The sequence below is a fragment of the Embiotoca jacksoni genome, unplaced genomic scaffold, assembly GCF_022577435.1.
Source record: "Embiotoca jacksoni isolate LCO1_2020_lvr unplaced genomic scaffold, fEmbJac1.0.p SCAF_34, whole genome shotgun sequence".
NCBI lineage: Eukaryota > Metazoa > Chordata > Actinopteri > Embiotocidae > Embiotoca > Embiotoca jacksoni.
Window position 1 is genome coordinate 550,314 of NW_027185386.1, and position 27,238 is coordinate 577,551.

The following is a 27,238-nucleotide window of genomic DNA, read 5'->3' on the forward strand; positions in this document are numbered from 1 at the left end:
TCTCTGATTGTTGACCCACCAGTTCATGTCTTGTGTCTCTGCTGTCCTTTTCTGTCTCTGCTCTGTGATTGTTGACCCACCAGTTCATGTCTTGTGTCTCTGCTGTCCTTTTCTGTCTCTGATCTGTGATTGTTGACCCACCAGTTCATGTCTTGTGTCCCTGCTGTCCTTTTCTGGTGTAGTAGATGTCGTGTACAAATACGTGTTACTTTATATTTCCGCTTCACTTTGATTCACTTTAACACGTTAAGAATAATCCAATATAATAACACTGATTGCAATTATTTGATCTCACAATTATTTTGGATATAATGGTTCATTATTCATCCATTCATATATCTCAAACAGCTGCAGGACATGATGTCATAGCTCATCACCACTTCCTGTCCTTGTCACTCATTTTTGCAGAACATATTTCAGAAAAAATATTCTGAAAGTTTTGTGGAACAAAAAGCCCAAAAGGCAAAAACCAAATATATGTTTTGTGTTTACAAAGTGTTCCATGAACCAAAGAGGTTTTATTACAGAAATAAATAATAATAATAATAATAATAATAATAATAATAATAATAATAATAATAATAGATATAAACAGAAAACAAGTCGTGGCAATTAGTCGTAAATTACAATTTTAGGATCGAATTATCACTCATGAATATTCATTAGATTAAATTAGAGTTTAAAACTAAATGTAGAATTATCCTTTAAAACCGAACACAGCAGGAGGAGCAGGAGGAGGAGCAGCAGGAGTAGGAGGAGCAGCAGGAGCAGGAGGAGCAGCAGCAGGAGGAGCAGCAGGAGTAGGAGGAGCAGCAGCAGGAGGAGCAGGAGGAGCAGCAGGAGGAGCAGCAGGAGTAGGAGGAGCAGCAGCAGGAGGAGCAGGAGGAGCAGCAGGAGTAGGAGGAGCAGCAGGAGGAGCAGGAGGAGCAGCAGGAGTAGGAGGAGCAGCAGGAGGAGCAGCAGCAGGAGCAGCAGGAGGAGCAGCAGGAGGAGCAGCAGGAGGAGCAACAGCAGGAGGAGCAGCAGGAGGAGCAGCAGCAGGAGGAGCAGGAGGAGCAGCAGCAGGAGTAGGAGCAGGAGTAGGAGGAGCAGCAGGAGGAGCAGCAGCAGGAGTAGGAGCAGGAGTAGGAGGAGCAGCAGGAGGAGCAGGAGCAGCAGGAGGAGCAGTAGCAGCAGGAGCAGCAGGAGGAGCAGCAGGAGGAGCAACAGGAGGAGGAGCAGGAGGAGCAGCAGCAGGAGCAGCAACAGGCGTGACCCACTCCCCCCCCCGGGATGACGTCACGTCGCCTCTGTGTTTATTATGTGTTTTTTTTAAAGCAGCAGCTGCTAACTAGCATTTAGCCTCCTCCTCAAACATGCTCTGATTCACAGCTGGCAGGTAAGAAGATCTAATCTACACACACTGAAGGACTTTAAGATGTTCACACGACGTCCGCTCAGAAAACGGAGACACGAAACAAACCGAGAGGTTTGAAACTCGGAAAGAAACGAAGGTCGTTTATTTCTGCTAGCTGGTAGGCTAAGCTAGCTCAAACTTTACAACAAAACAAAAGCTTCGTTTTCAAACCGGAAGGAGAAAGGAGGAGAAAGGAGGAGGCAGGAGGAGAAAGGAGGAGGCAGGAGGAGAAAGGAGGAGAGAGGAGGAGAAAGGAGGAGAGAGGAGGAGGGAGGAGGAGAAAGGAGGAGGCAGGAGGAGAAAGGAGGAGGCAGGAGGAGGCAGGAGGAGAGAGGAGGAGAGAGGAGGAGGCAGGAGGAGAGAGGAGGAGAAAGGAGGAGAGAGGAGGAGGGAGGAGGAGAAAGGAGGAGGCAGGAGGAGGCAGGAGGAGAGAGGAGGAGAGAGGAGGAGGCAGGAGGAGAGAGGAGGAGAAAGGAGGAGAGAGGAGGAGGGAGGAGGAGAAAGGAGGAGGCAGGAGGAGAGAGGAGGAGAAAGGAGGAGGAGAGAGGAGGAGAAAGGAGGAGACAGGAGGAGAAAGGAGGAGACAGGAGGAGAAAGGAGGAGGCAGGAGGAGAGAGGAGGAGACAAGAGGAGAAAGGAGGAGAGAGGAGGAGAAAGGAGGAGGAGAGAGGAGGAGGCAGGAGGAGGCAGGAGGAGAAAGGAGGAGGCAGGAGGAGAGAGGAGGAGACAGGAGGAGAAAGGAGGAGAGAGGAGGAGAGAGGAGGAGGAAGGAGGAGGCAGGAGGAGACAGGAGGAGAGAGGAGGAGGCAGGAGGAGAGAGGAGGAGAAAGGAGGAGAGAGGAGGAGGGAGGAGGAGAAAGGAGGAGGCAGGAGGAGAGAGGAGGAGAAAGGAGGAGGAGAGAGGAGGAGAAAGGAGGAGACAGGAGGAGAAAGGAGGAGACAGGAGGAGAAAGGAGGAGGCAGGAGGAGAGAGGAGGAGACAAGAGGAGAAAGGAGGAGAGAGGAGGAGAAAGGAGGAGGAGAGAGGAGGAGGAAGGAGGAGGCAGGAGGAGACAGGAGGAGAAAGGAGGAGGCAGGAGGAGAGAGGAGGAGACAGGAGGAGAAAGGAGGAGAGAGGAGGAGGAAGGAGGAGGCAGGAGGAGACAGGAGGAGAGAGGAGGAGGCAGGAGGAGAGAGGAGGAGGCAGGAGGAGACAGGAGGAGAAAGGAGGAGACAGGAAGAGAGAGGAGGAGACAGGAGGAGGGAGGAGAGAGGAGGAGACAGGAGGAGAGAGGAGGAGACAGGAGGAGGGAGGAGGAGAGAGGAGGAGGAGAAAGGAGGAGACAGGAGGAGGAGACAGGAGGAGAGAGGAGGAGACAGGAGGAGGGAGGAAGAGGGAGACAGGAGGAGAACCAAACATGACAGGAGGAGCTGGTGACCAGCCTGAAAGCTGCTGCGGATCTTTATGTAAAGAAAAACAACACCGGAGACTTTTCCACATGTAAACACGTAAACATGTAAACATGTAAACACGTAAACACGTAAACACGTAAACATGTAAACATGTAAACAATCTGTGTATTTGTGCCAGCAACATCTAATAAAGAGAACCTCCTTCTGTGTCGCTGCAGAGATTTAAGCGAGAGATTTTGAGCCAAATGCTGAATTGTGTTGTATAAATAAAGTTCCTTTGCCGTGCTGCAGGTTCGGGACGGAGATGGCGGTGTGTGCACTGACCATGTTGGACGGGACGGAGGAGGAGGTCACGGCGGCGGGGGGCGTGTTGCTCCTGGTCCTGGCCCTCGTCTTGGCTTGGCTCTCGACCCACGTGGCCGACCGGGGAGACCACATCCTGGGCACCATCCTCACCGCCGGCGCCCGCGCCTCTCTGATCGGCCTGGGAGGCCGCGACAACTACGGCGGAGGGTCCGCCGGCGCCGCCGTCCCGGAGCAGCAGACCCCCCCGCCGTCCCAGGAGAACAAGCCGGACGACGGAGAGCCTGCGACCGAGAGAGGAGAGAGCGAGGGGGGCGCGGGGGGGGGGAGCCGAGGGGGTTTGGACGGACCTGCTGCTGGACATCCAGAGCAAACAACCCCAGGCTGGAGGACTGCATGCTTCTGATGGAGAGGAGGATGAAGAGGAGGAGGAGGAGGAGGAGGAGCTGGAGGAGGAAGCAAAAAAGCCCATTAAACTTGACCCCATTTTGACCAGCACCACGTCCCCCCCCACCACCATCACCACCACCACCTCCACCTCCATCTCCATCTCTGTCCGGCTGAAGTTTCTGAATGACACGGAGGAAGTGGCTGTTGTAGAGCCACAAGATACAGTAGGAATACTGAAAAGGTTCGTCCACCAACACCACCCATCCACCAAACATCCACCAAACATCCACCAACACCACCCATCCACCAAACATCCACCAACACCACCCATCCACCAAACATCCACCAACACCACCCATCCACCAAACATCCACCAACACCACCCATCCACCAAACATCCACCAACACCAACCATCCACCAACACCAACCATCCACCAAACATCCACCAAACATCCACCAACACCAACCATCCACCAACACCAACCATCCACCAAACATCCACCAACCCTAAACATCCACCAAACATCCACCAACCCTAAACATCCACCAACCCTAAACACCCACCAAACATCCACCAACCCTAAACATCCACCAAACATCCACCAACCCTAAACATCCACCAACCCTAAACATCCCCCAAACATCCACCAACCCCAAACATCCACCAACCATCCACCAAACATCCACCAACCCCAAACATCCACCAACCATCCACCAAACATCCACCAACCCCAAACATCCACCAAACATCCACCAAACATCCACCAACACCAACCATCCATCAACACCACCCATCCACCAAACATCCACCAAACATCCACCAACACCAACCATCCACCAACACCAACCATCCACCAAACATCCACCAACCCTAAACATCCACCAAACATCCACCAACCCTAAACATCCACCAACCCTAAACACCCACCAAACATCCACCAACCCTAAACATCCACCAAACATCCACCAACCCTAAACATCCACCAACCCTAAACATCCCCCAAACATCCACCAACCCCAAACATCCACCAACCATCCACCAAACATCCACCAACCCCAAACATCCACCAAACATCCACCAAACATCCACCAACCCTAAACATCCACCAAACATCCACCAACCATCCACCAAACATCCACCAACCCCAAACATCCACCAACCATCCACCAACCATCCACCAACCCCAACCATCCACCAAACACCCACCAAACATCCACCAACCCCAACCATCCACCAAACACCCACCAAACATCCACCAACCCCAAACACCCACCAACCATCCACCAACCCCAACCATCCACCAACCATCCACCAAACATCCACCAACCCCAAACATCCACCAACCATCCACCAACCATCCACCAACCCCAACCATCCACCAAACACCCACCAAACATCCACCAACCCCAACCATCCACCAAACACCCACCAAACATCCACCAACCCCAAACACCCACCAACCATCCACCAACCATCCACCAAACACCCACCAAACATCCACCAACCCCAAACATCCACCAACCATCCACCAAACATCCACCTCTTTGGATAAAGTGCATAATTGCTTCGTTGCAGTCACGAGTAGATTAAAGATTCCAACCAGCTTTTCCTGTCCGTCTAATTTAAGAAGCTCTGCCTTGTTTACCGTATTAGACAAAATAACAAGGTTTCCTTCGGTTCCAGAGATGCTGGAAAGCAGATTTGATCACCTTGACAACGGTTTCCTCGTTGTCAGTCTTCATGTGAAGCGAATTGGCTGATAGTTATAACTTTATATTTATTGTAGAAACACGAGGACCTTTGATCTTTTCATGGAGTCCTCAGAATGAATGAAAATGAGAGTATTTCTTTAAATGCCGAATTATTCCTTTCAATACGTCTGTTAAAGTCTCTTCTTTCTTGTTTTTATTTTCCCTTTCAAGTAAATGTTTCTCAGGTCGGGAGCAACAAATCAAATTAATCTATCGAGGCCAGCTGCTGCAGGATCCCAAGAGGACTCTGTTATCTCTGAACATCACAGACAACAGCGTGATCCACTGCCACATCTCCCAGGCCCCGGACGATGCCGATCCGGAGGAAGGGTCTCCGCCCGGGACGGGCGTCGGGTCCGGGGTCTCCGGAGGGTTCAGGGCCGCGGGCGTGGCCGTCAGCACCAGCAGCCTGGTGGTGCCCGTGTTCGTGGTGATCCTGGCCGTGGTGTGGTACTTCCGCATCAACTACCGGCAGTTCTTCACCGCCCCCGCGACCATCTCTCTGGTGGGAGTCACCGTGTTCTTTAGCTTTCTCATATTTGGGATGCACAGCCGCTGAAGGGGGGGGGGGGGGGGCGTCTGGAGAGATGGACTTATCAAAAAGGGCCACGGAGCAGATGCTGCAGCTGATAGGAGTGTGTGTGTGTGTGTGTGTGTGTGTGTGTGCGTGTCTAGGTGAGCCTGTTTATGCATGTACCACCACCACCAACAACAACAACAACACATTGATTGTACAGTCTTAAGTGCAGTAAACAATAACCTTGCTTTAACAGAAACATAATTTAGTTTCTCTTCGAACATGACTTTGTGGTGCACACCATGTCGTAACTCTGGCTTTATCTCGTCTGCTCTTTTATTGTCCTCCAGCGTTTGTTCGTGCTCTTCCTGTGGGCCTTTTTCTTTTTTTCTTTTAAAAACCACTGTTTTGGTGTTTTAAGAAAAAAAACTTGAACCGATAGACGAGAGAATCTAAAACCATTTGGAACCACTGACTGTTGTGCTGCTTGTGCCAGCTTTGACTCTTTTAACCATTTATTTTATGTTATTTGAATGATTCAAGCTCTCTGTAAGCAAATATAAACTGTACAACTGCAAGAGTGAATTTTTTTTTTGTGGCTCAAAAGAAGAAGTTGTGTTGTAGAAATAGACTAATTTAAACAGTCTCTAGACATGAAGATAGACACTTTGGAAGAGGATGCTGTAAATATACTGTGTATTTTCTGTAAATAAAATGATAGAAGGAATCAGTTGAACCTGCATCTGGCACTTAAAAAGATTTGGAGGGGGGACATCCAACCTTCCTGATTATGCTGGACTGCTCTGGTTTCAGTGGTATCTCAAATTAAAAGCATTTCAAACCAAGAACTTGTGTCTGTGTCTGTTTGTGGTCTAAAGAAATGACTCTTTAGATACGCTGCGTATTTATTTGTGTACAAACATCAGTATGCACGGCAGTGAAGAAAAATAACCTAAATCTATGACAATGTTCACATACAAGTCGTTCACACGCGCACTCGTTGTGCTTGAAAACATCAGAAACACGCAGCATTGTATTGTTTGTCATTGCACAGATACACAAAGAGCCACGAGAAGAACATCGGCTTCGTTCACAGGAAGTGGCATCAGCATCAAATCATCTCAATAATCGTTAGTGCACATTTTTACAAGACTTTTACTGGACAGGATTCAAGCTCAGTGCTGCTGCAGGATTTTACACAAACAAATATGTTTCCAACTGGAATGGAAATTAAATCCGGCTTTGACAGATTGTCGCGTTCATGACGAAAAGAATAACTGAATGAATGTTTCTTCAGGGACTGTATGAAAATGATCAGGGTGGAGGGAGGGCTTGAATCACATCGTTTGATTTGTTTAAAAGAAAGAAAGTACACGTGAAAATGGCACAAACAGCTGACCGAAAAAAGGGGAAAAGCAAACATAGCCAGAGACAGGTTAAAACCAACTGTTCTCACCTCCACACAGCATGGCGTGAAGTGCATGTCAATGTCAGATCATCGGTTTTGGAAAGTTTCAAAAAGTCGAATGCTTTGGGGAAAATTCAAAAAAATAAAATAAAACACTTAACGAGCACTTCTAAAGGAATATACATCCGCCTCCCTCTTTTCTGAACCCTCCCGCAAATAATTTTTGTACAATCCCTAAATTGTCCACTGCTGCATACAAATAAAATATAACCTCCTGGTGTTCTCCTGCACAGCTCTGATTCCTCAGTAAGAACTGCAGTAAATAAAGTTGTTGGGTTTCAGAAGCCCATTTTTACATGAAAAAAACAAGCTGCTTCTCTAAGACATCAACAAGATTCTGATCTCTACGCTTTTTAAAACATCTCATCAGACATCGCTGGTTACAGGCTGACGGGATTCACACTTTACCGCTCATGATCCTGAACAACAAGCAGAACTGCAGCACTGATGTACGACGTCGTCTATAAAGCCGAAAAACACACGAGATTCATGATTCCGCCTCGTACAAACACGGCGGACTGTACATGAGCCTCCTGGGCTCCTCACCCAATATCAAAAAAACATAATATACACGCCACCACGTACGCAGTGACAAACTTAAATATGTTGTTCATGTAAACGAATAACGTTAAATATTTCACGTACTTTCACAAAAATGTCACATTCTAGGAACCATAGTTTTGTGAAAATAGAAATGATGACACGCGCACGCACACACACACACACACACACACACACACACACACACACACACACACACACACACACACACACACACACACACACACTCACACACACACACGCACACACACACACACACACACACACACACACACACACACACACACACACACAAACTGTGCAATACAATGCTCGAATTAAAAAGCCACGGATGAGTACTCCAGTATACGAGTGCCAAGTGTTGTTCGAATAATAAGAAGAGGAACGTCATCAATGACATCAAGAGTACCTGAAGGTCTCACAAAACTACATATAGAATATAGGATCTTTTCATGATGTCTCACGTGGGTTCAAACATAAGCAAACAAGAAAAAATAAAGACTTTTTAGACTGAATATGGCAAATTAAAGTTCTGAAGTAGATTATGGAAAACAATTATCAGGCATTCAGATGTTTGGGGGAGATTATGTCACTATATATAAACCCAGGTGTTACAGAAGACCCTCTGCCTCTAAATTTAGTTTTTAAGTAATGAAACTAATTTCTAATAAATCCTAGAGCTTTTATGCAAACGCCTCTGTGGCTGTTTTTGAACCGAAGAGAAATCTTAAAGTCCCAATTCGCTCAAAAATGTTTTTTTCTTTTTGCTCCTACAGTTGAATGTTTGAGCTTCACAGCAGAGGTTTAAAACCAGACGGTTGTTTTCACAATCATCAGATTAAAGTGCAAAGTTACGTTGTGCTCATTAAAAAAGTCTGATTTTAAAAAGAGGGGCGGGCCTACGAGCAGTATTTGTGACATCACAAATAGTTTAAAGGTCGTCCCGGTCCAATTTTCTACTTAAACAAGTGTGGAAATTTGAAGCACAAACGCTCAGTGCACAAACACTGATATATTTGTTGTATTTATAGTTTCAGGGATTTCTAATGAGGGAAAATGGGTTGATATCACTTAAAGTTTAAAAATAACTGAACTGCTTTTTGTGGAAAAACTATGGACAGACATCATTGTTCTAAGAAGAGTATTTCGATGTCTGTCAGTATCTGTCTGAAGGGGCTCTTTAATATTATCCATATAATTTGATAACATTTTTATTTTTATGACATAATATCCTTCTTTGTGGCAACAGTCTGGTGATGGTCCTTTATTGGTTGGAAGTTTGATGAAGAAGAACTTCACTGTGTCACTTGAATGCATCAGGTGTTCATCTTGATTTGCACCTGAAGGAGATATTATGCTGATATAAATAATAATGAGCTGAACAACAGAATGTAAATTGTTGGTTTACATACCTGCAGCTGCTCAGACTGGACTCTGACTGACCACAGTTCTTAGAGCACTGCGTTCATAATATTGAAGGAGAAATCTTTTCAAATGTAGATGCCGAATGATGAAAGAACTACTAAGTTAAGTTTGATCCCGTCCTGCTCAAACCTGAAGATCTCGGTGTGAAAGGAGGAACTTCACAGAGGAGGCATGAGCTGCTCTGACAAACGGGGCGCGTCTAGTTCAGGTCGTCGTAGATACTGGAAAGAGAAGGTGCCGAGAGTTTGGGGCGCTTTTTTTTGGTCGATAAACTGATGTTACTCTGAGAGACGCTGCTGCTGCTGCCGCCTCCAGTCAGACCTGCACTTCCTCCTCCTCCTCCTCCTCCTCCTCCTCCTCCACTGTTCAAACCCAGAGAGGGCCTCTTCTTCTTCTTGGGCCTCCTCGAATCTGAATGGTTGGTGCCTGTGAGAGGGATAAAAATGGATTCATGGAGCTGGCTGGAAGTTTGATCAAACACAGACTTTAAAGTGTACCGAAGGTCCTTTTCCTTACTGGCTTTAGATGAAGCCGAGTCAGCGGGTGAGATGTCGGGGGAGTCTTCCCACTGCAGACGGCTCATTAAGGTCTGTCCGTCTGAAATGTCGAAGCCTTCGCTCTCCACCACGGCGTCGGGCAGCGCCGGCCTGTTACACCAAACCCACAGACACACTTTCAAAGGAGTTCAACTTCACATACTCACAAATGTCCTTATTTGTAATGTCCTTGTGTGACTCAATGTTCTCAAAAACAGATTTAAAGAGAAAAAAATTCACACGGTGGATTTGTAGTTTTTAGCTTTCTGGTCCCTTTCCTTGTCCTATTTGATAAATCTTATAGTTAGTGCTCGCTCAGTTGATCCTGAACCATCGCTATAGGACTTGGTTGCTGGGGGACCTCCCATGATGCACTGCTCTCCTCTACTCGCCATGTATTTCTATGCTACTATGTCTCATTTTAACATGTATTTAACACTGATGTTTTAATGCATCTGTTTTAATTTACTTGTATTATTTTGTGTACCTTCTGGTCTGTGTATTCTTTGAAAATGTAAAGTTTACTGAACTCGTGTTACTTGGTGATTCTCCACTTTAAATAAATGGATTTAGCTATCACGTGCTGAAGTCACTTCTTAAAAGAGCCACATTTGATGATTCACTTTATCATTTTGGTAAAGTCACTATGGTTCCAACAGGTGAATATCAACGACAAAAGAATGACAATTATTTACTCCAAGTTCATGATATCACTGACAAGTCTGTCGATATTTCAATGATAAACTGGATACTTGTGAAAATGATTTTCTGTATATAGTATGCCCTTAAAATTCCACCGTAAAATAATGTAAATGTTTGAATAAACACTGATGGACATTTTCTAAAGTTTTTCTAACGTCGCTAAAGACTTTGGAGACCTTTGTGCTGACTGAAACAGGTGCTTCTCACTGGACCAGAAAACCCTCTTGTGTTAATCTACTGAACCCCAACACTCCTGTTAACGTTAGTTTTAGAGGTCAGTCACAACGCTGGCGGAACAGAGCAGCCGCACAACACCGAGCGGCAGCACGTCTCGGGCCGAGGCCGCCTGAACCGACAACAGCGAACACCTGCGCCGTCAGGGTCACAACACAAACACCACCTCCGTTAAACACACTTTTGAGTCGGAGGGGGGGGGGGGGAACTCACGCGGACGGGCCCAGGAGGAACACCCTGACGGCCCTCCTCTGTTCGTCCGTGTGCTGGGGACATCGCTGAGACCTGGTGGGACACAAGGTGGCATTATACATCCCCCCCCGGCTGTCGGCCACCCCACACACCCACCACCACACAGCTTTAGGGGTGGGGTGGGGTGGGGTGGGGTGGGGGGTGAGACGGACTGCTGGGACACAGTCAGTGACCAATCAGACGGCTGTTAAAGGTTATGAAATATTAAGAGGTTGGTCATTGACGGTGTCCTCCGCGGTCTCGTAGTTTTGGTGTTCAAGTCAATAAAAGGTCCAGAAGAACTTTGAGTAAAATGAAATTTGAGTTGCCACTTGTGTTCCCGAGTAAGTCCCGACATACACGATCACTTTCATCCATAAAGGACACTGATCATGTTCACACATTTCCCTCACTGTCAAGTTTGAGACATCATTTCTGAGTGATTTACTTTGACAGAAAGAACGATGTGACATGAACACGCCGACCTCAGTCTGGATTTTCTTCAGGCGGTGACGCCGACGTCAAGACAGATGTTACGTTACCTGAAACTACGCCGCGACGTCCCACACGAGACCTGCACCGGAGCACGGAGCGTAAATAATGAATCACTGCTCTGTAATTCCAGTAATTACCTGGTACACATCTTCTTGGTGTGCTCAGAGATCACCCCACATTGCTATAGAAACAAAAAACACATGATTGATCAATATCTGAATAATTCAAACAGGAGAACCAAAAGAGGACGAATAGATCTTCATGCTCGGGCGCTTTCATGACAGTTTCTCACCGTCGTTAGAAGAGATCTGACTTCATCGGGGCCTAAAGTCTCGTAACTGATGCCGGTGTTGTAGTTGTACTGAAAGGAGAGAAAGACTAAGAACGTGCACAATGCAATAAAAACTTTGCAAATACTTTGTGATGTCGCGGTCCAGATTTGTTACCTTGTAAGGCTCCAAAGTGACGCTACTCCCGAGATCACCTGGAAAAACAACAAATAGTGATCCTCTTTATTCACACCATTAAAACCTAATTGAAATTGGCTTGTAAAGCATCTTCATCAAAGCACAAATGATGAATATTTCAAGTCACAATCAGGAGGGTTTCCAACCATCTGAAGTCATAGTCTTGGAAGCTAGCTCGCGGCTACACAGCAAATATTGGTGCTAACACCGATGCTGTGTTCACTTCACTGTGGTTTGTATTGCACACTAGCAGGTGTCCATATTCTACTTCCTGTGACAAAGTCTAGGAACTACTGCGACCATTGACCCATGTCCAGAAAACAGTAGGGACCAAAACCTCCTCACTAAACTAGAAACTAAAAGACCTGATATGCTCACCATTTTTGTGTTTCAGAGTTTTGGATCTTCTCGGTGAATTTTGATTCTGCACAAAGAACAATGTTAAGATTAAAATAACATTATTATGAACATGAAAAGATATTTTTACTCCAATACTGTCAGCAAATGCGAATAAAGAATAAACATACCTTATCGGACTTTCTCTTCTTGGCTGCAAAAAGGACACAAGAGATGTTTTTATTATGTGTAAGAAACCTTAAGTTTACCTGCACAGCAGAGATTCAATCATTTTAAAACGCTCACCTTTCTTCTCTGCCCCATAAGACCAGTCGTTGTCATTCAGATCGTCGTTGTCCTCCTGGTCGCTCTCCGATTTGCTCATGTTGTTATTGCTGGCTAGCCTGTTAAAAGCAGGAAAAAAACCAATCACAGATCAAATAATCGGATCAGATGTTCATGTAAAACGTTGGACAACAACCGGTCCTGAACGACCTCCACCGACCGACCTGCGGTTGGCGATGCGGCTGCTGTTGCGTCCCATGCCGAGACATTTCTCCAAGTGCGGAGCGAAGCGAGAAGCTGCAATCAGCCTTTTGCAGTTGGGACACTCACACTCTTTGTTCTTCCACTGATTGTACACCTGCCCGAATATGTCCACTCCTGGCTGATCCACAATTTCTGGAGGAAGTAAAAAGAAAACAAAAAGAAGCACATATTGTATTAAGTAAAAACACCAAAGACAAATGGACCAGAACAAATGAGGAAATCCACGGCACCAACCAAACTCCTTCATGCTCTCTTGGTCGGTCTCATCCAAGAAGAAATAGCCCTGTTTCACCGCACGATGCACCTCGAAACACAGGCCCAAACAGGCATCTTCCACCAGCTCAGAGTAGATGTCCTGGACCAAGGCCTGCAACAGGAAAAATATAATGTTACACAAGATACATACAAGAAACATGTGCTGGCTGTGACGTGTGCCTGCTTCACCTCCAGCTTGGTGTTGTCTGGGCCTGAGACGGGCATATCCTCCATTTTCATTTGAAAATCTGTATTGGAAATCTTGATAGCAGGGTAATAAGGTGCAGACCTGTGGATTTACAACATGCAAGATAGAAATCACAATCACATGATGGTCAGTAATTCAGCAGGTGACAGATTTAGGGGGGCAAACTGATTTCAAAATAAAATGCATACTTTTAAAGAAGGTATGGACACTTGTTGCAGCTCTACCTTCATCCTGCCGAAGAGCAGAACATATACATGAATAGGTGAATTTAACAGAATAAGAAACATTTATCCTGTAAAATAAAAGTACAAACAAACAAGTCCAACCTGACCACATCAGTGACAGGAATATCCCGACTAACACACCGTTCAATGCCAGACACCTGAACTCGATGTTACGGTGGAAATGAATGTTTTACTTCTGTATTAATGTTGTCCAACTGCACTCAAATAAGCGTGAATATAACGTGTTAAATGTCTATTTTAAGATCGATGGAAACAGAGAACAATTCAATGTTAAAGATCAAATGTAAAAAGAAGATATAAGCTGCCGTTAGTAGAACATGAATGCAGGTAAATGGCAGTTTGTTCGCTCAATGCGGCTGAAAGGTTGTCGGGTTGTCGGTTTCTGGTCGCTCGTCTCTCCGACAGGAAGAAAAACAGAAACAATGTAGCGACGTTATTTCTCCCGTTTCCTCTTACCGAGTCATACCGGCACCTCCGCCTGAACCGGGCACGTCCACCGAGGGAGGCGACGTCACCGAGTCCGTCCGCACGAAACCGTCAACGAGAAGTCCGGTCCTCCGCCGCCGCCATCGTTCACGACGCAGGAAGAACAGAGCCGTGAAAAGTGTTTGTTGTTCGTCGGCTCGTTCAACCGACACCGAGCAGGCCAGCGGCGCGAGACCAAAATGACGCGGAAAACAAACCCCTTCCGGTTTTAACTTCAAAAATAAAAGCCCAGCTTCCGAGGATGACCTGTCACATGTAAAGCGAGTTGGATAAAACGCATGTAACGCCAAACATCACCTGCGCTGGAAGGAGTATTTAAACCACTTAATGACTCAGATTAACATGAAATATGATGGATTATAAGTAAAATTCCTCAATTTAAAACTATCTGTAACAAAATGTACGAAGCCTATCAAAAGTGAAAACATTCAAAATCCATATTATGCTGCTGTCAGCAATATATTATTGTATTATTGGGTCAAATGTTAAGTGTTACAACTCCAAGGTCATAGAAACATGTTGTATTGTGTAATTGTTTTAATCCCCTCTTTGCATGTGTTTGTGAATCTCTCCCTCTTTCCAGTGAGCCAATAGCAAAGTTGCATTTTTACTTAACTCCATTTGTTTGACAACTAAACTGGTGACTTTGAAGATTGGTTTTGGATAAAAAGCACATGATCATTTTAACCCCCCAAAAAAGATGTAATGGAACATAATGAAATGCTAAAACATACACAAAGTGGTTTCAAAGAGCTCCATCTGGACCAGCTTCGGTTAAACACCTTAAAATGAATCAGAAATAACAACCCAGTAATGTTTACATAATTAATTATATAACAAGTGGTGGAACAAACTATTTGCCTTTTATATCTTTCACCATTGTGCAGTTCTGCTGTGTTAATAGGCCAGACGTGTTGATGTTCCTGCTGTTTTGACACCGTTCATTTTCAAAAGACGTTAACAAACCATCCTGCAGACAGAAGTCACCCTTGTAATCTTGTTCAATCCGCAGGTTTCACAGTTGCTGGAAGATTTGTGTGAAACGCAAAGTCCCTTTTGATGAATTTATTTTGAAGGCACAGCTCGCCTACTTCCGCTCTTAATGGTGTACTTAACGTTTACCTTCCACCTCAGACATCAATAAATGAACACTACATTTTCGCTCTTTATCTGGTATCACTTTGTTGAGTCTGAGTGGTTGAATGAGGTCATCGGTGAAATAAGTGGCCAAAAGTATGTGGACACCTGAACGTTGCACTGACATGTAAACGTTGAGTGTTTCATTTCAAACCATGAACAGGTTCATATAGTGGCAGGAGGGGTTTGCTCCTCTCCCGCCATGATGAGTGAGGACGCTCACAGTTCATTCATTCAGTTCATTTCAGGTCTGAAGAGTCACGGCCACTCAAGCTTTTCCCACAACAAACTGTGGAAATCATTTATTTGTTGTCTAATCTTTGTAGATTCATGCTTTGTCTACTTGACAGCGGAAAGGAAATTTCCCAAACTTATAAAACTGAATGACGACTGAAAGCTACAGGTTTAGTGTGACAGCTGGTTTCTAGTTTGATGGGAATTTGTAGAGTTTACACCACTAAAGCTCAGTTTCACCAGATATTACAGGGGCCTTATTTTAGCCCATGACTTGAACATTGTCATTTAGTATTTGTTTTTCCCAAACACGGGACACAGATTAAACTGAATAGGGAATCCTAATAGGAGAGAGATTTAAATATAGTTTTGGTTCATTTTTGACACTTCAGTGATAATTTCTTGTTTGGAAATACTGGGTGAACTAAAATAACTCAAACTAGAAAGGAACTTTGAAACCACGAGCTCTCCATATTGGCTGCCTGCTGTATTCAGTTTAAGCAAGTACATGTGTATCTATCCCAGAAAAGTCCCTGGTATGTGTGACTTTGGAGTCTTCATATTTATAAAATGGCCGATGTTTTACTGCCACATAATGCTGGATTTTATGATGTACTGCATTTAGTAAGCCAGGTGCCGCCATCTTGTAATGTTATTGAAAGTGAAAAACTACTCATGGATCTGATTCCTGATTCAGATCTGCTCCAAAATGTAAAGTGTTCTTCGTCGGGCCGTACTTCACCCGTCCACCAATTTTCATGGAAATCCAGCAGGTAGTTTTACTGTAATCCTGCTGACAAACGAAAAACGGAAAAAACAACCTGGCATGTGAAAAAGGAAAAGCACTTTTTTTTTTTTTTTTGAACTGGTAGCAACCCATAAACATATTGTCTGTTAAACACTGCCTGGTTGTAAAAAGACACAAGTAATAGAAAAACCTTATAAAACAGAAGACACACTTCTAACTGTTAAAGATCTTTTTTTTTTTATTTGCCCAAATACTTGAACTACAAGGACATAAGAACACCCTCAGCTATAGAAAACATCAAATTCTGTCAAATGATCAGCAGTACAAACTTGTAAAGCTTTGCTGTCGTAGATATCTCTAGAAACCAACAGAAGGGAGAGAAGAAACAACTAAAACAGGTGAATTTAACCAAAACTTCTCCCCCGTCAGTGAACGACTCACTGGCCTCAGCAATCACAGATGAGGGCTCGCCAAATTAACAGTACTAACAAAACAATAAGCACTGAATACAAAAACAGTATTTACAGAAAAAAATTAGTTTTTTTTTTAATTTTTATTTTACCCCAAGTTCACTGGCAACTCAGTTCCCCAAATCCCTTTTTTTCTTCTTCTTTTTTTTTTTTTTTTTTTTACAAACTTCCATCAATTAACATAAGGAATGACTTTCCTTTTCCCTCCCCGAGATATCTAAATAATCCACGCTGGTTTTGTTTCAGTCTGATGAAATTCATAAATCAGTTCCTAACTAATAGATTATTAATAGTTGCCATGAACTCAATCTGTCTGGAGACCAAGTCACGGAGGTCTCGTCCGTTTTCAGGCAGTCAATGCGTTGACAGCAAAGACCTTTGGAGGAAGAAAAAAAAATTCTAAGATTTAACAATATCTACATTCATGGTGTTGGTATGACGTCCCGACAGGCACATACATGCACGCTGCAGTCTCATCATGGTATGCAACGAAACGGCAAAAAACAGCACACGTTAAAGCAAAGAAACACACACACGTCTTATATACAGAGTTCTGTGCACGCTCACACAGAGGGACAGATTTACATTAAGTACACACTTTTTCTTTTTTTGGGATAAGCATCCGACTAAAACCCGTACGGATTACAGTCAATACCATTAAAATTCCAAGACAAACTTGAAATAAAAATACAATTAAAAAAAAAAGAGATGGAACCATTCAGTTCAACATCCACAACGAATCCAGATGGATCAAAAACACAACTGCTCACAATTAACACAAAGCTATTAACGAATTCAAACTAACTGTGAACGAAATGTAAAACAGCGGTTTCAGAGTTCTTTAAAAACACTGAGCTTTAAATGTGGAGAACAAATGTTGAATTAACCGAGTCAAATGAAATTGTTTAAGACTGATGGACTGATGAACTATGAGACATGTAAGTTTAGATAAATGACAAATGTCAGGTGACAAACACATGGCAATGGATCCTGCAGTGCCGAGGAACGTATTCAACCCAACTGGACTTTTGATGTTTTAAAATACGAGAAGCTCAGTTGATGTAATCAAGCGCTTTTGACACCGATGACCTTTCAAAGTAAGAATAATCACTATAAGATGATCTAAATTAAATGAATAGAAAGTCTGACCAGTATGTACAAGAGTATCTGGAAGCCCAAACTATTTGTTAGTTTTTTGGTGTAAATAAACTACATTTGTGAATTTATGGGAACATTTTGAATAAATTGAAACAAGTTTATGAAGAATTGTTATTCAGAGGAAGGATAGAATAAATTTCTCAAGGCACAGATTAGCCTGTAGATTACAGCAAGGACAAAAAGAATAAACTGTAAACAAGCTGAAACAATGAAAGAAGCACATTAAGGTCAGACTGGATATCGAGAATCTGTGTTTCCTCACAGTCCCTACGTGCCTCAGTAAAATATGTAATCACTGCTCTCGTGTTTTATGTGTGCGCTTTATTTAGATACAGATGTGGAAATTCAATGAAACATGAAAAATCAATTTTAGAAAATTTAGTTGAGTGTTAGACGAAATCAATGTCACTTTAAAACACCTCAAATCACAGCTGTTGTCGTCACGGTGCAACAAAATCTGTAAATTTCCTGTTAATGTGGCAGTTTTCCTTTTAGTTTTTATGTTGTTGAGTATCAAAAGGCCTCAATGCATCCACTTTGATTCAGTGTTGTAAAAACAATAAAACATGAAAAGTCCAAAGTGGTGGGATGAACACTTTATAATGAAAACATGAGTATGTAACAGGTTTTCGGAAATTTTCCAGCAACAAAAACACATTCATAATGGCTTGATTTTTTTTTTGTTTTTCCTGAAAAAATACCACCTCTTTAAGAACCAAATCATAAAATCTACATCAGAAGTAGAGACTAGAGAACAACGTGACAACGCTCTGGAAAAAATAAAACAAGAAAAAGGAAACATTCTGAAGAGTGCAATTTTTTTCAAACCCCCCCCCCCCCCACGCAGCCCCCCCCCCCCCCCCCCCTCCCACTGCCCTAAAGATATCCACCGTACTATGTTCTTTGGCTCGAAGAAAGCCTGTTCACAACTCGTGCCACTTTATCTTCAACTAAAACAACCACCAGAGGGTCATTGATCACCCTTCGCTTTTAAAACTTTAACCTTAAACCGATCGAAACTTGGGAGTCGGGATTGAAACCAGCTGCAGAAATGTTTGTGACATCACCAAACCAGTGGGATGCTGTTTTTGGGTTCGTGTCAGCGGCCCGTGCTGTGAGACGACCGTCACACCGGGGAGGGAATTCAACAGATTTTTTTGGGGGGGGCGGGGGAGGGGGGTCCCTCCTTGACAACAGATTACCAGCGCAGCAACATAAAGTGGGTGAGTGTGAAATGGATGAGGCGGTGCAGGGGCTCCCCCTGGTGGTGGGAGGAGAGCAGGGTTGGCACAGTGGCAGAGCTCCCTGGACTCTTGGCTCAGCTCAGCTGCTCAGTTTGTCTCGGGATGACGTCGCCCCTCCGTCGCCCCTTTTTCAGTCCGAATCGGAGTCCGACGACCCCCCCGAGTTTGACTCGCTGCTGCTGTCCTCAGACTTGTTCTCCTTGTCCTCCGCCTCGTCCTCGTCTTCGTCATCACCCTCCTTCTTTAAAACGATAAAAAAAACAACACAAATATATTCAACAAAATCTTCACCCACTTCTTGTCTTTATTTCTGAACGCTAGCGTCGAGGGATGTCACTCACGTCGTCGTCGTCGTCGTCGTCGTCTTCCTCCTCGCTGGACGAGTCCGCCTCAGAGGAAGCCTTCTCCTTCTCGTCGTCATCGTCGTCCTCATCCTCGTCGTCCTCCTCCTCCTCGGTTTCCTGCGAGAAGAGATGATTTTTTGGGCGAGGCCGATGAACACGAGTGTTTACAGACATTCACACGCGAGTCAAAGAAACGAAGGCGTCGCACTCACCGATTTCTTGGACTTTGCTTTGGGGCCTCCTGGTTTTGCTGTTGTTCTCCGTTTCTGTAACATGGAGGGAAATAAACAATCATTTATCAGAGAAAGATGCGAAAAAGAAAGAAAAGTGCATGAGAGCTGTGACAAGAGTAAAAGAGGACTTACTTGTGAGTTATATTCTTTGTAGGTGTTTCTTTCTTGTGAAGACAAACTCTGTGGAAAGATGGAAGTGTTGGTTAAGGTGAGGATTTTTTTTTCATAAATATCTTCCCTTTCGCCACCAAAACAACAGAAGTTCTTACAGCGAGCCACTGCTCCAGCTGGACCTTGTACTGCCTCTGCTTCTCCTCGGCGATCTTCTTGTAGCGGTCCTTCTCCTTCAGCGGTAGCCTCTGCCAGCGGCTGCCGATCTCCGTCATCCGCTCTTTCATGGGGAGGTGGTTGAGCTCTCCGTTGGACAGCATCTCCTGAGAGAACTTCTGATATCCGTTTCTAGGGAGCAAAATCAAACGTCAGGGTTTTGCTGGTTTGAAGAGGCGGAACGGACACGCTTGGACGTGTCAAACTTACGATGGAGGTTTCTTGGGTTCGCCCTCAAACTTCATCTTCTTCCCCGAAGCGATGGCGGCAGCAGGAGAGCGCATCTCGCACAGGTCTCTCTGTGGAGGACAGAGAAGTCGACACGTTAGCTCTCGCCGGCTTCTGTAAAAACACATGTTGTGGATTTCTCGGCGATCTCCTCCGACCTCGTATCTTTTCTGGTCCTCTGCGGCCTTTTTGATCCACATGATCTTCTCTTTCTTCTCCATGGTGCTCCAGGTCATTTCCATCGCTTTCTGTGCCTTCGGCCGGTCGGACTGAAAAGCACAGGATCACATGATAAACACCTGTTACAGAATTACAGCAGTTTGAGTTCCCGTACTGTATTTCTAAACTTGTATTCTGGTGTTGTGATGTGCTATTATTTTCTTGTCAGTGGCTAAATAATGTGATGGTAAAATATAAGTGTGGGTTTTGTGTTGCTGAGACTGGGCGTCCCGTGCACCTTGAATCTGGCCAGGTAGTCTCCGATCACGCTCTGCTGCCAGATGTCCTGCGCGGTTTTGGGCGGATCCGGCAGACGGCTGCGATCCTCCTTCTCCTTCTTCTCCGACTCTGCTTTCAGGACCGTTTCTAAACGTTTGTATTTCTCCTGAATCGTAGACATAAAGAGCATATGTCAGCTGCCGTGACAGTTTGCCCGTACATCATCCGGCTGGACTGGACCCGTTACCTTCTTCTTGTCCGGCAGCTCGTTCCACATGCGCGCCAGCAGTCGTGTGAGCTCGCTGTCGGAGAGGTCCGGCCGCTCCTGATGCAGCTTGGGACGCTTCTCCTCAGAGAATATGAACATGGCTGAAATGGGCCTCTTGGGTTTCTCTGGGTTGGGCTGCGGGTTACAAGATGAGAGAATATCATTAAGGTCAAAAAACTACAGCGGATGTAAACATGTTTTTTTTTTTTGTTTAACATTATAACAAACAGAACCTGAACGCAAGTCCTGGTTTTTTTAGGCTATATCATGACGAACAAAACGGACTTGAACCCCTGGTTTGCTCTGGAGAAACTCCTCGTCTCACCTTCGCTTTAGAGTTTTTCTTTTTGGCGGCAGGACTGTTGGCTCCGCCCTTCTTGAAACCAAACTTCTCCTCACCCAAGACCCGCTGCTGCTCCTCCTCTGATAAACTCTACGGATGTCCACACAGCAGAACAAATATACATAAGAAACCCGTCCAGTAAAAAAGTATAAACACACGGTGATGGCTAGAAGACACAAACTCAAAAAAAGACTTACGCTGAGAAATCTGTTCATCTCGATCTCGTATTCCTTCTTCCTCTGAAAAACAAACATGACAGTCGAGTGGAAACTGATTTATTTTTGGATTTGATTTTCCCAGGTCTCGACTCGATGATTTCCCATCTCACCTGCTCGCAGCGTTTCTGGTAGCCGTCCTTCTCGCCCTGTTTCAGCAGCTTCCAGCGCTGGCTGCACATCACCATGCGCTCCGTGCTGGGAACGTCCTTCATGCTAGACATGAGCTCGGCGCAGAACATCGAGTAACCGTTTCTGAAAGCGTTGAAACGACGTCAAGTCTAAATAACAGTGGAATAAAAACCAGTCGAATGAGCGTCTGCAGCCGGGACTCACGGAGGAGGTTTGTCGGGCCGGCCGTCGGATTTGTCCTTCAGGTGCCTCTCCGCCTTGGTGAGGGTGGACTTCATGATGGTCTCCTGGGTCATGTTGACCTCGGGGTGCTGCTGCATGTACTCCCGCATCGTCTCCTGAAGGTTGCAAACGCACACACAGTTAACGCGGGTAAAAAAAAAAAGCAGCTGTAAGACTTTCATTTCATATGACATGTCTCCATGACGACCGTCTCACCTCGTACTGCTTCTGCTGTTCCAGGGACTTGGCGATCCATTTGAGCCTCTTTTTGTCAGACAGCTGCGTCCACTGTTTGCCGAGACTGTCCTTAATGTCTTTGGTGGTCGCCTGGCGTCGGACAAACACAGTTAACATCTCCAGTACGACACGATTACAGTTTGATTCTGTGTGGTGTGAGCGCTTACGTCTGGGTGTATCTTCAGGAAGGCCTTCTTTTCATGGTTGTACCACAACTGTTGGGGCGTCTTGGGCTTCTCTGGGACGTTGGACCCTTTCTTGGTCATGCTCTCCATCAGGTCTGGATGCTCTTCCCTGTTTTACACACCATGAATCAATCCTTTTAAGCACAGTGTTCATCTCTTATGATGCTGCGGGCTGAATATACCAATTGTTTGTAAATAGTTTCCATAATTAATCTCACCTGAATTTCATCATGCTCAGCACGAATGTTTCCTTGTCTCGTAAGAAGTCTTCAACGTATTTTTTCTGCAGTCATGAAAATAAAATGTTAAAGTTTGGAACTGAATCTAACGGCATGAAGGTGAAACGCGGTCGTCTTGACTGACCTTCTTTTTGTCCGGCAGCTCCCGGTACTTCTTGGAGAGGATTTTAGTGAGGTCCAAGTTGCTCATCTCGGGGTGCAACTTTGCGTATTTGGCCCTCTTCTCCATGAAGAAACGGAAGTATGGAGTCAAAGGCTTCTTGGGGAAATCTGGATGTTTCTGTGGATAATTAGCAGGAAACTTCAGCCTTGAGCTCCACTCACAGCTGGTTGTCCAATAATACGCGATATATTGGATTTTAACTCACCTTGATTTTCTTGCCCTTGTAAGGGTTCTTGATGTAGTCTTGAGCATCAAATATGATCTCTGTTAAGGTCCTGAATTTACGAATCTGTTGGACAGAAAACCAAACATACATCAAGTCAGTGGCTTTTAACAGACAATCAACACTATCAATAGCATCCTATCCTGATGAAGGGACTCACCTCTTTGGAGACCTCCTGCCACTTCTGCTTACACATCTCTGCTGTGTAGGAGTTGAAGGCCACCTTCTGCCAGTCCAGGTGGGACTCCGATGTTTTGTACTTGGTCAGGTCTTTCGGTGGCAGCGCCACTTTCATGGCCTCCAGCAGCTTTAAGAGGTCATCCTGCGCCCACACTGACATAACGGCAAAGAACAAAGTGACCTTTCCACATATCCGATTAGATACGAGTGTCCTTTAGTGCGTCTAAAATGTTTCAGCATTATATCCATTTAATGAAGCTAAGGTTGGGTTATTAATACTAGAATCATCAATTCTGGTTTTTAATTTCAGATTGTCATCTCCATAAATCTTACAGGAACCAGTAAAACATGCTAATTACTGTTGGATTAATATAGAAAAACAGTTTTAATTGTCTTCACAACCTAAGAGTGTTCAAGAACATAATAAATCTCTAAAACCACACCTTGGCTTTGGGTCGATGCCTCCATTACTCCGTTCATTTGTGAGTATACTGTGTTGAATCTACAAAAAAATAAAATAAAAATGTTATGAAAGATTTATTAACAAGCATACATCTTCTATTAACTTTAAACGAGAACCAATTATAAATCATGAATATTCAGGTTGCTGTTTACCTTCATTAAAAAAAAAAAAAAAAGACAATAACGTATAGTTAAAAACGGTAATTTATAATTTGACATGATCGATATGATTGACGGTGCTTTCTAAATATCGACGATCTCCAAGTAAAAACGTGATTTCCAGCGGAGGACTGAAAATGTCCCTCGACATGATGGTTTATGTTCATCACACCGCCCCTTCAACGTTGGACGCTCCATGAGGAGACATAGGCTGCTGCTTGTGACGGCTTCAAATCTCAAATAACACTGCGGAGAGCTGCAATAAGCACAACTAGCTCCGGCAACACGCGTCTCCGGCGAGCGAAATGTCGCCAGCCGGATTTGGGCGCATTAGTTCGGTGTCCTTCTTCCACAAGTCGGAAAGAAGCGCGGACGAACAGCAGCGACCATTTTCTCGCTCGGTCCGCTCGGTAATGGAGGATTTTAAGTCGGAGCGGAGGGTTGGGGAGGAACCACGGAAGGAGGAAGCGAATGGACGTGGACGGACAGGCAGCTGTAGGCGACCAGCTGACCACGGACGAGGATCTGCTTTCGGTCTCCGACAGAAGGAGGAATGGTCGCTCCGAAGCACTGCACACAAAATGCGCCACTCGGCGGAGGCGCCTCGTCACCGCTGGACGCGGATCCCGCTCCGCCATAAGCTTCTCCTTCCGACGTTTAACCGAGGCAGGAGCGAGGAAATCAAATTTAAAAACTCGATTAACAGCTAATAAATGTCTCAGGGGTGCTGGCAGACCGTTTCATTCATGGTTTTTGGGCGTTTAATGCTGGAATTTTTGAGCGCAAAACCGAGAGCATTCTTCAGCGAGGCGTCGCCGAGCTGCGCTCCATGATGGCGGCTGCTCGTTGTTCGTGTTGTCCTTGATGGCCTTCAGCTTCCCGGCGGGTCCGAGCGACCCAGCCGCATTAAAACATCCATATCACCATGAATGTGACTGAATAACCGCCACAACGTACATCCGGACCCGGTTATAACATCAAATACATCTTTAAATGTCATTATAATTACAACATATGGATGAGGAACAACGGCGCCGGACAAGGACAACCGGGCCGTCGACGGAAGCTGAAAACGGACATTTTTCTAAATATTTAAAAACAGCAAACATTTAGATTATTTTTTAAATTGTAATCAAATGTCAAAGCCTCTAATAAGAACCTCCCGGAGCACATAAACGGCGGCGGGTGTTTACAACAAATCATTTAAAAAACATTTACAGACTATAATTTTGCGACCGTTAAGGTTTTTATTGTTTTTTTTGGTCGTCGCAGAAAGCAGCTTTAAGAGTCGTAATCCGCCGGAGAGCCGCGTTCACCGACACGGTGTCGGAGGGCTGGAGGAGCTGCGGAGGCGCAGGAAGGAAAACATCTTTAACGGCCAAAATGTTACAACATCGACCTTATTTTACCAAGAAGACCGTTTTTAACGTCAGCTGATAAACGGTTTCGGCGGCAGTACTTTTTTTTTGCGTTAAAAACTGCACCGAGATTGTTAAAATAGAAGCTGAAGAGGAAACACGTTAAAAACGTCCGCGGCTCTCCTGGCTCCCTGCTCCGGGGCCGCCATGCTGCGGCTCCGCGACGGAAACCTACCGTGACGAGGTCCGCTGCCGCACTGCAAACACAGAAAAGCGGAGCTTAACACTAAAGCCGGGCGTCGCAGACTCCCTTCCCTTCGGTCCAAAAGCGCATAAGCGAGGGGGAGAAGGCGGGTTCTTCGAGCTCGGTCGTCGGTGGTTCTGGGCTCGTCGGTGAGAGAGAGAGGGGGAGAGAGAGGGCGAGTCTCTGCACGGTGAGATATTAAACGGAGATCCCTGATGGCTCACCGAGAGGCGGCGGGCTGTTCCGCCAACAGCCGCATGGAGGTCTCGGCGCGGAAACCACCGTGTTTCCCCCCCATGCAAATACCCTCTTACAGCCTACACAATCCAGTTTCGATGACGGGGTTCGCTTGAAATGTGTCTCTGGGTGAGATTTTAATCAAATACCACGTTTACCTCCGGCTCTTACGTCCGCTTTCTTCCCCGCTGTTTGGGACAAGAAATTCGGGTATGGCCGACCTCGCTTGTGCCGCTGCCACCGCGGTCGGTTTATCTCGCTACGACAAAGACGGCGACCGAGCGAGGCGCTTTTATCAGAAAACAAACAAACAAACATTTAAGGCGTATTTTTGTTCGTTTTAGCGGTTTTGCTGGTTTGTTTATCGCGCACTCTCGCTGCATTATGAAACCGAGCATGCTTACCTGTCTCACGGCGTGAACCTCGGTGTCGTTGTGGAGGAAGAAGGGGAGGGTTGAACGATAGCCAGCACTGCGCCGTCGGTCCTGGGCTCCCAGTCCCCGCAGAGATGGTCCTTCCCCCCCGTCTCCCTCCACTCAACGCGCAGCAAGCTCTCCTCTCGCCATCCAACCATTTCGCCACGCCGAGACATCCACTTTTTTTTCCCGATCTCGCACCGATGAGTCTTGAACACACGGATGGAGATGATGTATTTGGACTCCCGGAGGCCGACCGGTCACATCTCCAGCCGGAGTTTGCACCCCCGAATATTTGATCAGGTTGCTGGTAGTTACATGAAAGCCGAAATTTGTGCACATGGTTGTCTAATTTAACAAAACGGCCTAATCTGAACCACTTCCTTAATTTAATAAAAAATAAACATAAATCATAATTTTTTTTTTACCAAAGTTTTTTTGTTGTTTTTTTTACTTCTCGAAGCCAGATTTAAACTTCACAGAGAGCCAGATGAATGGTCTCCACGCAGAGGCCGAGCTGTTTTCACATGGCTCTGCACCTCTTTTTAGTCATTTGTAAGCGGCTGTTTGAACGCTTCATTTCGGACCAGCATGTTTTTTCCTTCCAACTCCACCTTGTGTGTTTGTGGGCGGAACCTCCGGCTGTCCAATCCGGTCCGTCCGATCCGCAGAACAAATGACTTCAGGCGGTCGGCCTGGTTAATCCGTGCTGCGTTCTCTTGCTGTGGGAAAAATGGGAATCAGTGCACGCGTGGAGGCACAGACATGCGAACTATGCTCGAAAATAACGATATGCACTTTGTGTATGGAGACTCAGAGGGTTTGGACAAATAAAGACGACATAATTAAATTAATGTTTAAGAAACTGTGTTCAGTCGCACAAGATGTCACAATAACTGTAGAAAAGTAAATCTGTGGCAGTAAAATACATGCAGTTTACTGGTTCGGCCAAGTTTACCTTGAAGAGATGAAAAATTTCACTATGAACTCAAATAATACTTGATACAAAAAAAAATAATAATGACAATAAAGCATGTTTGAAAATTAATTTCATAGTTTATGGTCATGCATTTTGTTTGACTTTTTTCAAATCATTTAATCTTGCATAATGTCTTATTTTTTATGCATTTTGATATGTCACTGCTTTAACGTTTGTATTATTGAAGCTCCTCTGTCTGTTTTTTGACACTTAGTCTTTACTCTAATCACCTCTGGTTTGAATAAAGCATAAAAATGCACCTCTGAGTAAATTGTTCCATCTGCAGCAAGCAAACCGTGTGCTGTTTAGTTGTGTCCCCTCGAAACAAACTTTTGAACCCAGGCACAGAGTAGTTAAACAGTATCGCCATGTTACTTTTCCAGATCGAAGAACTAAGAAGTTGGAGTTTACATGACTTCTGTGAAGGCAGCATGAAACTGAGTGGCAGACTTCATGGTCCAATTGA

At 45.1% G+C, this 27,238-nt stretch overlaps 3 protein-coding genes across 9 annotated transcripts; 1 reads left to right on the forward strand and 2 right to left on the reverse strand.

The window, feature by feature from the left end:
• Window positions 1–921: 921 nt before the first annotated feature.
• tmub2 (transmembrane and ubiquitin-like domain containing 2) lies at window positions 922–6,593 on the forward strand. The gene is given in 4 exon segments (XM_069165207.1): window positions 922–1,378; window positions 3,080–3,404; window positions 3,406–3,722; window positions 5,406–6,593. Coding segments are annotated over 3 exon segments (1,017 nt in total). The 5' UTR covers window positions 922–1,378; window positions 3,080–3,092; the 3' UTR covers window positions 5,794–6,593.
• Window positions 6,594–6,638: 45 nt separating this feature from the next.
• atxn7l3a (ataxin 7 like 3a) lies at window positions 6,639–14,117 on the reverse strand. 2 transcript variants are annotated; one of them, XM_069165206.1, is made up of 14 exons: window positions 13,920–14,117; window positions 13,407–13,449; window positions 13,200–13,299; window positions 12,990–13,122; window positions 12,716–12,887; window positions 12,513–12,610; window positions 12,398–12,420; window positions 12,249–12,294; window positions 11,850–11,887; window positions 11,696–11,764; window positions 11,541–11,584; window positions 10,891–10,962; window positions 9,722–9,852; window positions 6,639–9,631 (listed from the first exon to the last, which is right to left on the reverse strand). In XM_069165206.1, the coding sequence occupies exons 3-14, from the start codon at window positions 13,248–13,250 to the stop codon at window positions 9,405–9,407; spliced, it is 1,104 nt and encodes a 367-aa protein (XP_069021307.1). In that variant the 5' UTR covers window positions 13,251–13,299; window positions 13,407–13,449; window positions 13,920–14,117; the 3' UTR covers window positions 6,639–9,404. The 2 variants fall into 2 exon arrangements, with proteins under 2 accessions (XP_069021307.1, XP_069021306.1); XM_069165205.1 differs by lacking the exon at window positions 13,407–13,449.
• A 4,445-nt stretch (window positions 14,118–18,562) lies between these two features.
• On the reverse strand, window positions 18,563–26,750 carry ubtf (upstream binding transcription factor). Of its 6 annotated transcripts, none has more exons than XM_069165501.1 (21): window positions 25,132–26,748; window positions 23,361–23,419; window positions 22,898–23,070; window positions 22,720–22,803; window positions 22,476–22,631; window positions 22,331–22,395; window positions 22,095–22,221; window positions 21,907–22,017; window positions 21,673–21,806; window positions 21,450–21,591; window positions 21,319–21,360; window positions 21,104–21,211; window positions 20,758–20,913; window positions 20,530–20,676; window positions 20,231–20,341; window positions 20,055–20,143; window positions 19,787–19,976; window positions 19,650–19,697; window positions 19,497–19,550; window positions 19,282–19,401; window positions 18,563–19,178 (listed from the first exon to the last, which is right to left on the reverse strand). In XM_069165501.1, exons 2-21 carry the CDS (start codon window positions 23,395–23,397, stop codon window positions 19,071–19,073), a joined length of 2,202 nt encoding a protein of 733 aa, XP_069021602.1. In that variant the 5' UTR covers window positions 23,398–23,419; window positions 25,132–26,748; the 3' UTR covers window positions 18,563–19,070. The 6 variants fall into 6 exon arrangements, with proteins under 6 accessions (XP_069021602.1, XP_069021601.1, XP_069021600.1 ...); XM_069165500.1 differs by having other exon boundaries at window positions 18,563–19,181; window positions 25,132–26,747; XM_069165499.1 differs by having other exon boundaries at window positions 18,563–19,175; window positions 20,055–20,341; window positions 25,132–26,750.
• Window positions 26,751–27,238: the final 488 nt, after the last annotated feature.

Excerpts from the sequence above, each read along its gene's own strand:
- atxn7l3a (XM_069165205.1), bottom strand. Across the intron at positions 12,888-12,989 it reads AGAGAGCATGAAGGAGTTTG|AAATTGTGGATCAGCCAGGA; the intron begins GTTGGTGCCGTG and ends TACTTCCTCCAG. Across the intron at positions 12,611-12,715 it reads AGCCGCATCGCCAACCGCAG|GCTAGCCAGCAATAACAACA; the intron begins GTCGGTCGGTGG and ends TGCTTTTAACAG.
- ubtf (XM_069165495.1), bottom strand. The coding sequence starts at position 23,397 with ATGAACGGAGTAATGGAGGCATCGACCCAAAGCCAAG. Across the intron at positions 22,632-22,719 it reads ACAAGGGCAAGAAAATCAAG|AAACATCCAGATTTCCCCAA; the intron begins GTGAGTTAAAAT and ends AATTATCCACAG. Across the intron at positions 20,677-20,757 it reads AGCTGCCGGACAAGAAGAAG|GAGAAATACAAACGTTTAGA; the intron begins GTAACGGGTCCA and ends TCTACGATTCAG.